The sequence below is a fragment of the Acipenser ruthenus genome, chromosome 7, assembly GCF_902713425.1.
Source record: "Acipenser ruthenus chromosome 7, fAciRut3.2 maternal haplotype, whole genome shotgun sequence".
Lineage (NCBI taxonomy): Eukaryota > Metazoa > Chordata > Actinopteri > Acipenseriformes > Acipenseridae > Acipenser > Acipenser ruthenus.
In genome coordinates this window covers 15,359,122-15,373,633 of record NC_081195.1, presented here as the reverse complement: position 1 = coordinate 15,373,633, position 14,512 = coordinate 15,359,122, and the positions used below count along the sequence as shown (strand labels likewise).

The following is a 14,512-nucleotide window of genomic DNA, read 5'->3' as shown; positions in this document are numbered from 1 at the left end:
AATAACTTCCTGTTCATTTAGAGATAGATGTAAATAACTTCCTGTTGATTTGGAGATATCTCTAAATGGACAGGAAGTCTATTCAAAACATAGAGCATCTTCACAGGAAGTCATTTAGAGATATCTTCAAATGATTTAGAGATATCTTTAAAATGTTTTATCTCTAAATGACAGTTTGGCGTACCATGCTAGCAAAATCCACATGGTTTCCATAGTATTTAAAGATATCTCTAAATCAATTTGCGATATCTTTATTTCATTTTTAGATATCTCTAATTGAATTACAGATATCTTAAAATGAATTTTAGATATCTTAAAAACTGCACAATTAAATATATCTGTAATTAAATTTGAGATATCTCAAAATGATGTAGAGATATCTTTAAATATTTGAAGATATCTTAAAATGCAATTTTAGATATCTCTACATGATCATTTGGCTTGCCATACTATATCCTGTACCCAATCCTTTGTTTGAGATTAAGCATGGCATGTGTTGTTTTTCTGCCTGTGCCTGTGCTCTGTGCTCAGAGCGCACTTAGATTTATGGTAAACAAACATTGCCTCCTAATGATGCCTCAGTCAGTGTTGAAAGGTATGCGGGTGGGACAACATTGGTCCTGTGTGGTATCAGTAGTTGTTTAGCCATGCACACCTGTTGGTCAATCACATCTCAAGCTCATAACCACAGCTTTCTACAAATTTAGCTCTGGTGTCGGCAATTAGTAATTCTCTGGTTGATAGTAAAACCTTTTTCCTTTAAATCATTTGCTGCTTCAGTCTGAAAGTCTGACAAGGACAATGAACACCCAGGCCAATGGTCAATTTGCACTACTGTTGAGGAGAGAGAAAAAAAAAAAAACATTTACCACAGAGCAATGACTCTTGGAAAGTGGAGACACTAAACGAAAAATAGCATGATTTTAGGACTACCATCAGAGGTCACAGATGGCGCAGTAGCTAAATGAAGCCTCTATGTGTTAATTCGTATATGTCTACACAAGCACTCCTCAACACACTCATTACCAGTGTGCATAGTCAATGCTAGGCCTGCAATCATGTCTGGTGCACAATGGGGACCTTTCCCAGCATTGTATGTAATACCAGGTATTTTATTTGCATGCTGCTATCATGTGACTCCTCACCTGATGCAATTTTTGCATGAAATTGACTTTACAATTAATGAAGCATAGAGGATAAACAAGAATTAAAAGAATTACAATTACTAAGGAATTAACACATATTTTAACATCTAATAAAATAATATAAACAGCTACATCATTTTAAAAACATAAACAAGTATATATACATATTATACTACAGGGGCCCATTTCATAAAAGTCTGTGATTGCGATGAGGTTGCGAGAGTGGTTGCGAGGGTTTCGATGTTCTCGCTGTGAGCATTTCATAAAATCCATTGCAAGGACCATCGCTTGCGATCCCTTTTAGCGATTTGCGCTGTGAAAAATCAGGCACTCGGCAATCGATTTTAAAGCACAGTTGCAATAACTTACAATGGCCGGTGTGACAAAGAACGCCAATTTTTCTGAAGAACAAATAAATTATAGAACTTGTTGGTCAAAACAAATCGGTTCTATTTGGCAATTTGTCGGGAACCCTAACTAGTGAAGAAAAGCTAAAAAAATGTGGCAAATGATCATGGATTAAATAAATGCTTTTGGGATTGGTGAGAGAATGGCAACCAAAGTAAGAAAAAAATTCATAGTTTTAGAAAGCTCCCAAAAGCCATCCATCACCAATGTTACTACTGGCAAAGTGATCGGCGATATCACAATTCACCCAAATTAAGTTGCCGTGTGTACTCCCAGGGTATCGAATGACAGCATCTAACATAGACATTTTGGCATTCGAGATCACATGGATGTTTATGGAATGAAAACCTTTCATGCATACGTACAGGTGCTCATTCTCGGCAGGGGACATAATTGGTATCTGACTTCCATCTATGGCTCCAAATACTATCGGCAAACCACATAATTTAAAGAAGTCAGTCATTATCCGCTTTCTGTTTTCGGGTTCTTCAGGGTAGGGTATGTAGTCACCAATGTGGTTAGACAAAGCTGTAGAAACTTTGAATATGCATCTAGAAACAGTGGCCTTACTTCTACCATGACAGTCGGCTTTCCTGAAAACTACCGCTTGCATAGAACCTAAGAGCACTTAAGATTTGCAATGATACAGGTAGTGACATATTTTGTTGCATTTTATTTCTAATTTCTTGATCTAATAAATCACATTGCTCTTAGGAATCGGTACTTTGATACTAATTCTGAATACAAGCATATAGATACTTAAAGGTCAATACTGGCTATAGTTTGCGATCTCAGGATTCTGGTAATTTGGTAGTCCCAAGGATACGGACACGATTAGGAGAATTGGCTTCTTCTTACAACTCCCAAAAACCTTCCACGTGGTTTATGAATGGAATTTGATAACCTCTCGTTTATTGGTTATAAAGAGCGTATTAGGGATTTGCTTAAAACTCCTTGCCATTGCTTTTCTTTTTGTCCACATTGAATAAAACCTGCTGTATTACTGCTCCTTTGTTTATTTGTTGTTACTGTCTAAGGCTGAACCACACAAATATTAATTGTGTTATTTTATGTATGATTGTGTCTGTGTATGACAGGACCCCCTTGTAAATAAGGCCTAAGACTCAATGGGTTATTTTCTTGTATAAATAAATAAATATGTATACGCATCAAGGGAGTTTGCCCGGTCCCTAAAGACTCTTTCTCTTCTCATTCCTCTGTCATAGCAATGACAAGCTAATGATTCCAGGGGAAAACCTGCGACATTGCAGCACTGCGAACGTTTTATGAAACACAAATTGCAACCTGCGAGGGGTCTGCGACAGTGATTCCTTGCAAATCGCTTTTATGAAACGGGCCCCATGTAATTCTATTACATGTTAAATAAAATTAAGAAACAGAACTAAAAGTAACATTCTGATTCATTTTTGACATATAAGGAACTACTCAGTGTAGCACAAGTCAAGAAGCTTACAAAGGTCAACAGACTATAGGTTTTGGAATTGTGCCTACATGTGCTGGCCATTTACATTAATACATTTTATAAGGAGGGAACATTTGCCCATATAGTGGTGTTAGGCATTATTTCAATTCAGGATTTAGGATGTTTATTTCACATCTCTGAATGTCCCTTAATTGCTTGGCACTGTACTTACTTGTGGTACATCACTCCTCATTCCAAACCTGTCCAGTGCCAGAGGTAGTCTGGAAAGAAAAACAATTTGCTATTAAAAAAAACAGAGCAGTGCTCCTTCTTAGCCATAGGTGGCTGACATGAATAAGACAAATGTTATGGGTATTGAACTCTGCAGACATGTACGCAAGTCTAGGAAAGAACACTCAAAACAGCAGGCTGCTCTCTTTGTATAAGAAAGATGTATTCAAATAAAACAGTTAAAACAGGTGGTTATCCTGAAATAGTCTTTCTGGAAAGTTAATTGCTGAAATAGTTAAAGATGGCAGATAAATCTGTGACAGTGTATAGCTGTATGGCTGTATGGAGTGACTTGCCTAATAAATCAATGGCTGAGCTATGATCTGGGTTTTGATCGTTAACCACCAGGCTACACTACCATTATTAATAAATATCTATCAATCTATCTATCTATCTATCTATCTATCTATCTATCTATCTATCTATCTATCTATCTATCTATCTATCTATCTATCTATCTATCTATATATATATATATATATATATATGTATATATAGATATACTGCTGTGCAAAAGTCTTAGCCATGTTGCATTTTTCTACTCATGCATTATGAGCATCAACAATTTATTCAAAGCCTCCACCTGTGTTTTCTACTATTATAACAACCTTGACTTGCATAAAGAATGAAAAACATTGAGTGAAATAGCTCACATCACTTGATTTGCAAGGTGTGGTATCCGAAGCATAATCAACACGTACAGAGGAACATCATCTGTAATTGATAAACCCAGGACTGGAAGACCCAAAAAGCTGTCTAACAAGGATGAGCAATACTTGAAGATAGTATCCTTAAGGAATAGAAAGAAGACAAGTGTTGAATTGACAACAGAACTGGCAGAAGGCACAGGTGTCGTTGTCCATCAAATCAACAGTAAGAAGACTTAAAGGATGTGTTGCAGTAAGAATACCTCTGTTAAGAAAGGGGAACAAGACTAAATGGCTAAAATATGCACAAGAATACAGAAATTGGACTATGGAACAATGGTCAAAGGTGCTTTAGACTGTTGATGGATGGACAACGACACCTGTGCCTTCTGCCATTTAAGCCTTTAAGCGACTTTAATGCGATTTGATTGGCTCTTGTAATGCTGAAATTTGCATATTTCCTGATTACCCATTGTTCTCTATTCATTGCTTTCATTCCCCTTAACTCGAAAGCTACTTGTTTATATATCTATCTATCTATCTATCTATCTATATATATATATATATATATATATATATATATATAGAAAACAATACACTCTGTGTGCTTTCCATTTTCAGAACACACATATAAGATAATGCAGTTTAGGAATACTTGTCTATACTGGCCATACAGTGATCCAAAACATCCCATAAGTTTTTGTTTTTTTGTTTTCTTTCCTTCTCATGAATACATCTTTAAACTTGGTTGGGCACACAATGCAGTCTACCAGACTGGGTTTAATGGTAATGTGTTTTCTCCAGGAAATAACTATCCGATGGTTGGCCAAATAATCCCTCATTTTAGGATGTATCATATGCAGAACTGATGACATTAAGTCCTTACTGTATATTGCCATTCAGGACCACTTTCAGACATTCGAATTGAATTGCAGTCATGCAGTGGTGATAGGTTTGCTGTGTTTTTCAAACTTCACAGGGAGATTGATTGGAGGGAAAATACCATTTGTAATTGAGGGTTGACTGATTGGAACTTCAAAGTGAGCACAGCTTCTGAGACACTCTGTAAACATTCACACTTTTTTCTTGGACTCAATTGCTATTTTTTGTGTTAGAGTGAAAAAGGGAAATCCATCCATTAACACTGATGTTTGCTGATTTTAGTTATGAGTGAATACCAGATACATGCTCCAGTAACTCTTTCTTCCCTTAAGCAAAGCAGATCAAATAACATTATGCCCCTTTGGAATCGCAATGATGTCTTCTCTTTTTTTCAAAGAATGATCTACTTTACTGTATGTCTAGCAGGTGGTTTTCTGTTTCATCTGTCCTATTGTGTTGGTTGAGATACCAAGCTCAGATGTTTTGGGTCTCTGATAGTTGTTGACGGTATTGACAAAAGCAGAGGGAGATTCTCCAGTTCAGGATGTTGCCCATTTTGTAGAGACAATTGCAAACTGTACATCCTGTGCTTTGAAATGCCTACCATTCTGCTTTGTCTCTCTTGACAGCTTGAAATAAAGACTTAAACTCCTGAGTTTCTAATTACTCCAAAAGAAGGACGAGGTGTCATGGGACTTTAAACATGGTATTCAGCAAGAAAGAGCTGGCGGTTATACAATTTACTAAATGGACAACAGATTTAAATTTAAATAGATCTCTCTATAAGAACAGAACTGCATATTTTGGCTGGTATATACATATATAAGTGTTTGGTTTTTAAACTTCAGGAACTGCAATAAAAAGAATACAGTGTTTACCTGTAGTAATAAATTCACTGTACAATATTTGTTCATTTTGAAAGTTATGTATTAAAATAAGGGAAAGAAATATATTTATACACACATACCACCAATTCTGCCAAGTTTCTTTTTCATAGTTCTATAAACTTTCAATGGATCATTAAGGTTTTTAGTCATAAACCTATTCATTAAAAAAAAAAAATCAGCAAAGGCAAATGATCTTATTGAAAATATTAACTTTCAGAAATTGTTCATTATTATAAATTTGGAAATCCTCAACCCCAAATCCCTCATTTGAGTTTTTTTTAACCCCACTGCAGTAGATTTTCCCTTAAAATGGTATAGGGTGTTGTGTAGCATCTTTATATATTAATTCACTAAAAATGGCTATAAGGTGTGTGGCTTTGTTTTTCCTGTGACTGGTGTTTATTATCGACACAGAAGGGTGAGATTTCCCCAGAAGTCTTCCCCAGTAGCCTCTGGCTTCTACTTTCAGGATCATTAGCTTGGTAGCAGAAATTTGAGATTTTGGGAGCCAAGTTCCCATATGTTTATCCATATGGCTCCTCAAGGATAAAGGGAATGATGTTTCAGTATCTGTGAGAGAAAGTGCAAAGTTAGCCTTTCACCTGAATGGATAATGAATGCTACAACTATAAACAGCTCTATAAATTGCCATGTGGTGTCAAAAAAAAATAATCTCGTGTCAAGATTCAAATATGTGATATAACCATGACTATTGCAAACAAGTAGCAGTATCTACTACTCTATACATTTATGTACAACCATTACATTTTTGGTTTAATGTTACCTTAAACAACCCTGAATGTTTTACTTTTATAAGGAAACACACTTAAATAAAATATTTTTTGTATTTGTTTATTTCAAATAAAAATAGAGACATTTAGATCAGGCTCTGAATAACGATATAATAAACATTTATTGTGTACAAATTTACACTATGAGAAACCATGCAGCACCTTTGTTTAAAATTCTTGTTTGCATTTTAAAATAATTACAGTATAAGTGCCACACTGAATATTTACAACACAGTAATTTACTGCAATTATCATGAAGGGTTAGTTCCATAAAAGAGAAACAATCAAGGATACTCTGGTCTTCTAAAGAAAGAAATCAGAGTATGTTTATGTAAACTCTTAAAATTGCAATCTTTCAATGCTCAGACAAACTGAAGAATCAGTCCATACAATGTTGTAGGATATTACAATAGTCCTCTTTTGATTTCAGTAGTTTTAGAAGACATGATCGGTGCCTTGGCAGGTGTGGAGTCTTGATGACTTGCTAAGATGTTCTCCCTTCTGTGTTCTGCATGCCAAGCCATCTCCACAGTCACAGCGCTGGAATATCTCCAAGCCATGAGTTCCTTTCCTTTTGTGTTTGGTGCACACTTGCCCTTCTTTAAGCACTGGCTTGCAGATCTTGGACCAAAAGTGACGAGCACAGCATAGTCCTTCTGAACAGTCTGAGGATCTAAGGCACACATCACCTTCTTGACCTGGAAGACCAAAGACAAATCAGGTTGGTTTGTTAAAATAAACGCAAATTACAGTTGGATGGTACAACCATTGAATCCACCAATAAAGGATATACAAATAGCGGCCATATGTACCTTTATCTGAGTGAGGTTTTGTAGGCATGGTGGTTCTCCTTGGATGGGGTTCCATTGTGAAATGATGGTCTTCATGAGCAAAGCTTTCAATGATGGTCTCCTCAATTTCAGCATGATGACCTGCCTCTCCTTCATTGGGCAAGCACAAACCTGGAAGAACAATGACAAAACCAAAAAAAAAGTTTGCTATCCAGTGCTTTCAAAATATAATTAGGCAGTACAGGTTCATCTCGGTATAAAAAATAAAATTGTAAAAAAGCTACTAAATAAAAATAAAACTCAAATCAACACTGTGAAGCCACTATGTATATTAAAAGGATAAGGGTGTCCAGCCGTTTTAAAGAGCCACCTTTAATTAATTAAATATGTTAAAACTTGTACTCACCATTACTGCAGTGGTTGCCAGGACAGCACATAGCATCTCGGAGGCAGCGTTTCCTACGTTTCCTGCAAGAGAGACAGACGCCTCGAGATCGGTAGCAGAACTCGCCATCTGCACAGTTCTGGTCTTCTACACAGTAAAAGTTCTATATAATAAAACAAATAAAAAAGGGGAGGAGAGGTAAGGTTAGAAAAGATTTAAAACCGAAGAATTTGATAAAACCGTCAATGTATCAGTAATCCAAAACAATCATGTTTTAAGTTAAAATATTTCGATTAATAAAGTTATTTATATATTATACTAAAACACATTTTTAAATATCATCTTAAAGTTTAAAAGTTGTACTTTTAAATACTATTTTGTCTGTTGCTTTAAAGCAACATTCTATGTTTCAGTTTTATTGCTAGTATCAAAATACTAGTGTGCTTTCTGTAAACAACCTTTTCAATAGAGGATGTTTCCTTTTTTTCGGACACTTCCAGTTTATCACATTGATTATTTAGTTTGTGAGACCATTTACTGTTTGAACATGGTACTTGAAACATACCTGGTAGGTATCAATCGCCTGGTTCTGGCTGCCGCTGTCATGCGCTATCGCGCCCGGGGTTGCACTGACCGGGTGACTGGGATTCAGCGCTCCATCTGAAAGATTCTTAATGGAATTCGAGTTGGAAAAACCCGATCCAGCATCCAAGTAACAGGACAGGACAATGGAGACAGCTACAAGTATACGTGCCGTTTTAAGATACATATTTGAGCTATAAGTTAATAGATGTTATCTGTCAAAAAAAAACCCCAAAAAACTTTTAAACCCCTTTTCAGGTGTAGTTGTAGCGGTAGTCCTTTTCAAATATGTTGTTCGGCTCCGGTTAAGGTTGAAGGAAGATAACACTAAAACGTTTGTTCCTGGTCGTTTTTCTACAGATCCAGCCGTCCTGGTACTGGATTTATACATGTGGAGTTGTTTGCATTCCCGCCCCTAGCTATGTATAACAAAGGCAGGGATGGAATTTCAAAGAGATTTGGTTCATGACGCTTCACACAGGAACTAACCGTATTGGACAGGCGATCTTGTCCCAGGATTTCACAATATTGTTTGTATATAATTATCAATGAATTTCCATCAAGCTAGCCAAAGCATCAGTAAATCTAAAGGATCTTAAATCAACTGATAATTTCATTTAAAGGCTTTGGGATTTGTTTTTATTATTTGTATTTTTTTATGTCAGCACTTGGTAAGATTTACAAGATGACTGATTTTTTAAAATTATTATTATTTGTCTTACAAATGATACCCGTATCCCTATTTTAAAAGCATTCTGACTGTCACATAAGCGCTATATTATTGAACAAGTACAGTAGTCAGTCTATGAAGCATTGAAGCACGTTTTTGGACGTATGTTTTCCCCATGTATTTTATTACTTTTGTTTTTTTTCAAAGAAAAAAAGTAATACACCTTCATTTCAACACCGGGGGCCGATCTTGCTAATGAGTGTATGATGAGTTGTTTCAAGTGGAGGCGATGGATTTTGCATTTGTAAATTACAAACTGAATAACAATGCGGAACTGCATCAACTAACAACACAAGTTTATAGGCAACCCCAGACTGCCCTGTTAATTTTAATAGGTGGTTATTCAGGCAATTTTCGCTCCATTAGCAGCGTTGATCCGTAATTGTAATGGAAGAACTTTGAAATGCACTTAATTAAACATGCAGTGAAGATCAAAGGGCGATATGCAACTGGCGGTGAGTGCAAAATGTACCGAATTAATTAGCATCTCGCATAAGTGCCTTAAAACAAACATGGGTTGATTAGCCTTCATGATAAGGAACTCGTTGGTCTGTCAGAACTGTGCTAGCAGTCAGTTGATAAACTAACATCTGAACTAGATTTACAGCGTAATCTCGCTCAGATTGAAATGTAAAGGTTATAAATGTAAAAAGACAATGTTTTAAGTGTGAATTTTCTCGTTGGTTTGAAATACTTAAATTCTTTTGATCACTGGAAAACGATATCATAGTATAGGGTTTTTGTTTGTTTGTTTGTTTGTTTGTTTGTTTCACTTGAAGGACATGTCATCAGGTGTCCCTTAACAGATATTTAAAGTGCTTTGTAAATTTAGTAAATACAAAGGCAGTGTTTTGCTTGTGTTACCATGGGGGCTACGTTTCATCTGATTAAATAAATGTCAGTATTTAATTTGACAGGTTCCATAGTCCTTTGCATGACTGTACAGTTACTTATCTTAATTTCTTTGACCATAACAGAAACATGCTGTGTTAATATAAAACAACAACATGTATTCAATGGCACATAACAGCAAATAAGCACTTTATGCCAAATTTAGGCTATTATTTACCAGAATCCTGTTTTCAGCGAATAACCGAAGCTGTTCCCAAGTTAGAACAAGTGCTTCCCATGAAGTTTGAATTTACAACAGGCTTGTAACTTCAGGTAATTTTAAAGCAAGCTCTTGGGCGTCTTGTGGTGTTCAAAGAGGCAGCAAGGTAAATGGTGTTTTGAGAGACAGTCCCTTGCATCAATAGAAATTAAGATTTCTAAACTCGGTACACCCACGTTTACATTGGTTACGTAGGCTAATCTGTACTAGATATAAAGACAGGGGCGAAATATGCCTAATTAGTCTGTTTGTTTGTTTGTTTGTTTTGTATCTTGTTACAAACAATATCGGCCTACGTCTAACCAGAGAACAGTTGATTGCACCAAAGGCCTTCTGTAAATCTTCACCTCAGTGAATACTATAGGCTCTAATACTCGCTACAATTTTAAATTGCTATTGTTAAAAAAACATCAAAGATGTCAAATGATTTAGATAGCAATACAAATTATGTTATGATCACCAATTTATAACTGAAGCTTTTTTGCTATTTATTTATTTATTTGGTAAGGCCGGTTCGGATTCATGTTTGTTTTTAGTAGCACATTGATCTTATTCTGTAGCATTATTTGAGTTAATGCGTGAGTTCCATGGATCAACCGTTAACGATTTAACAGTATATACGATCATCTGCAATGTGGAATGATCGCATAATATATAAAAATATATGTACATAAAAAATGCGTTGTGGTGCTGTTGACAAGAGGTTAATTTATAAGGGGATGGTCACTGTACTTCATTAATGAATTGGACGCATTCATCCAAATTCTTTGGGCTTTGTTTTAACATTTCTATACACTGACTACAGTAGTGTAAAATGAAGGTTGTTTAAGGGACCCTTTGATGAAGGGAGATCAAAACAGAAGTGAAACCCCGTGTCTTAATCAGACTTTAGCAAGCACGTCCGTTTGTTCGGCTTTTAGGAGTTTTTCACAGACATTGTAGTCGGCAAAATCATCTGGTTGGATGTCAGGTAATCCTGTTTTGAAATGCCTGCCTGCCCCTAATCCATTCACACTGCAGTAGGTTTTTGCTGGTTAGCCATGTCACTAAAGTGGCAAATAACTATACAATCATGTGGGTTTAATTAAAAAAACGACAGATGGCATTAAGCTACATATTATTTCTAAAAAAAAAAAAAAAAAAGTAAAAACACTGATAGGTTCTGTACCCGACTGTATGCACGTGCAGGTACTGTTTTAAATACCATTAGCTCCATCTGGTGGAAATATATAACTCGATGCTTCGCCAAGCGTAACATCAAGGTAAAAAATATATAATATATTTGTAGTATTTAGAAGATATATCTTAATATATTGGAATTAAGTTTGAGGATGTACATCCCCCCCGCCCTCCAGGAATTGTCCTCTCTTCCTTTTATTGGTACAAGTACAATAATACAAATAAATGCAAGCCCGTTATTCTGCATTGTAAAAGTGTAATTAAATCTATACTGCGTTCTAGGAGTTACACTCCTCGATAATGTTATTTTATGTTAACCTGAATTTGGATTTTCTTTACAATACAATGTGTTGTGGTGTGACTTTTTCCCCCGTCATGTAAATACCAACAGTTAAACCAACGATTACCCATTGAATACGTTATTGTGTATTGTTTTCACCTACGTACTTTCGTTTAGCCAATAAACATTTACACAAGCCACCCGAGTCGCTTTTGGTAATGGATACTTTTTTTTTTCAATGATAAGCAATTCCGCCAAATTATTAGTACATGATTTATCTATTGCTGTGGATTTCTTTAATTTACAACATACATCATTGTTTATATATATACTGTATGTATATATATATATATATATATATATATATAGATCAAGATGATATAATGCCTTACCTGCTGGAAATATTTGATAAATATAGTACTGTATGTTGTAATAAAATATTACAATAATTCGATTGGCTTCTATTTTATTTTGTAAGATTTCTTTCCCTTTGTCTCTGTTGGTACAAACTGCTGCTTTGCTTTCACTGTAGATCACTTCTAACTCTCTGTTTCTACCTGCTTCCAGGTTATATGTAGGTTATCTAGTTTATTATATTTTCTTTGAACCTGACCTCTGCCAATTCAATCTGGTGCTTTTGATCTAGTGGGGAGAACTGGTGTTTTAACTGCTCTGGAGCACGGCTAGAACAAACTTGTTACGCTGCTGATAAACTGGCACACTGCTGGGCTCTGCTGCTGTTTCACTTACTGTAAATTGAATGAAGGGTCTGTCTTTAGACAGCTGTGTTCTGTTTGTAACAGCTGGTGCTATTGCTCCAAATTTGTATGTTTTGCTATATAGTGTAACCAACTCTGTTTCGCACAGCTTTGAGACAGGGAATGTTATAGTTAAAATAGCGTAGTGGTTTATTCACAGAGTGAGGACTGCCAGGATGCAAGCCCAATTGATGCCATACTGTTGCCTCAACTCGGACAGACCACGTTCAAATAAGTGGGATGGTAAGTGTTAGCACGGGGCCTGCTTTTTGACACAATTTATTGTAGAGAAGGCTAAACCTGGATTGCCAACAGTAAACACATGTATTCTTTTTTATATCAATGAAGCCTACTGTATCATGCTACACAGCTGGTGCCTGTTCTCATAGGTGTCAAAGGCACTCTCACTAGATGGCAGCATCAAGCTTCATTCCTCCATCTACTGCCCCACATAATCCTAAGGCATTAAAAGGTTAAGGATACCTTACATAAGACAGAATTGTTTAGCAGTGTTTACATGTAATGTTGTTTAGCTGGAGCTGATAATAACACAAGTGGTGAAAGAATTATGACATTTCTGAGGACCTTTTGACTTTTATCCTTCTGAGACAGAAAAGGCCTGGATGTAACTTCTTGACCCACACAAGAAAAAAAAAAAAAGTGCAAACTATCCCAGAAAAGGATAATCTCCTGAAAGGTCTAAGAGACTGCCCACTCCGTGAATCGTGTCTATTTACTCTGCTTTTCTAATTATCACAGGGTCACTGTGATGTTGTTCAACCAAGCTTACATGAAGAGGAAAATGGTAGGTTTCATTAACTCTTAATTTGCTAGTTCCCCCCAATGCCAAGCAATTTCCGGTTTCACTGCTGATTTCCATATCCCTTTGTTGTAACTATATTGAAAACACAAAATCTCTGGGAAGTGGACATTTATATAAGTCTTTGCTTTGTATTGATTATGCAATGGGAAAAGTATTGTGTAGTGTTGCAATATGATTCTTGCATGTATTTTAAAATTCAAAAGGTTAATAGGTTTATACTGCATGATTGTTGTTGACGGTGGTGGTTGACTGGCACTGCTGTATGAATAACTTTTTTTTTTTCAATCAAACAGAGAAAATCAATGTATGTAGATTTTCTCATTTTTAATTTAGCCAACAATCTGCTGAAAGTTATGGAGCATCAAAGCGGGTAAGGGCAAAGGAAGTAATGTACTTGCACACACTTCAAAAGTAGCTTGTCTTTATTTTAACTCTATAAAGTATACAACAGGCACTCTGCAATTAAAGTTGCAGGGAAAATACAGAACAAAATGAAAGCAGCGTTATTATATGAAAAATCTTTTGGATAACATCAAGTGCTACTGATGGGTGACTATTTTATGACAGACACGGTTTTGTTTGCCCATGTTGAAAAAGCAAATATAACCTGAAACATTTTAGCACAGAAAAGAAAAGCAAGTAGCAATTTTACACCAAAAACAACTTCTTTTTGTTGCATAAACATAATATACTGAAACAATAGTTCTTACTGTCCCAGCAACATGACTACCATATTGCAATGAAGAGTGCAAACAACAATTAAGAACCTAATGCAGTGTTTAGTTGTCAACTTGTTATTATGATAGGTAATGCTACGAATGAGTTATATACAAGAAAGCGAAATTCCTATTCTGCTGAGCAGTGTGCTAGTTTAGGTGTGCTACATGTCTTGTTGAAAGTGCCAACACCTATTCGTTTTCACAATTTCATGCATTTGATTATTCCTCACTAAAATAATATCCATTCCGTGATTTAGCTAAAATAGAATAGTTTGCTTCCATTTAGTATCATACCTTTCAGGATTCATATAATAACAGAACAATAAAAATGTCTTATCTCCAGCTTTGCCATCAAATCTCATTCAGAGTCTGGAACAAGGAGTTGTTACCAAAGGTTGCAAACCACATTCATATTACCACCTGGGTCTTTAATGGACCAAACTGTTAGTCCCTGCAGAAGCCGTCAACTATAGCTTTACACGAAATTTACATTTCTTTCCAAAATGTACATATAGCTTAAACATTATTATTCGCATCCCAAGTACATGGATATCACTTTTTGGAAGGAAGTTGTACTGTAGAGCTTGAACTGTTCAGTAATTCTTCCTGTCTCTCTGGGTAGGGTTCGCATCGGGTCATCATACACATAGTCTAATTCATTTTTCTCAATTCTTGTTTGT

General features: G+C 35.8%; 1 protein-coding gene across 1 annotated transcript; it reads right to left on the bottom strand.

Moving 5' to 3' along the window:
* Positions 1 to 6,519: 6,519 nt before the first annotated feature.
* LOC117416217 (dickkopf-related protein 1) lies at positions 6,520 to 8,677 on the bottom strand. Its single transcript, XM_034027302.3, has 4 exons — positions 8,216 to 8,677; positions 7,672 to 7,813; positions 7,287 to 7,436; positions 6,520 to 7,172 (listed from the first exon to the last, which is right to left on the bottom strand). The coding sequence occupies exons 1-4, from the start codon at positions 8,417 to 8,419 to the stop codon at positions 6,910 to 6,912; spliced, it is 759 nt and encodes a 252-aa protein (XP_033883193.2). The 5' UTR covers positions 8,420 to 8,677; the 3' UTR covers positions 6,520 to 6,909.
* Positions 8,678 to 14,512: the final 5,835 nt, after the last annotated feature.

Coding starts and splice junctions, on each gene's coding strand:
- LOC117416217 (XM_034027302.3), bottom strand. CDS start 8,419: ATGTATCTTAAAACGGCACGTATACTTGTAGCTGTCTCCATTGTCCTG. Junction 7,814..8,215: donor AGGCGATTGATACCTACCAG/GTATGTTTCAAG, acceptor TTTATTATATAG/AACTTTTACTGTGTAGAAGA. Junction 7,173..7,286: donor AAAACCTCACTCAGATAAAG/GTACATATGGCC, acceptor TTGGTCTTCCAG/GTCAAGAAGGTGATGTGTGC.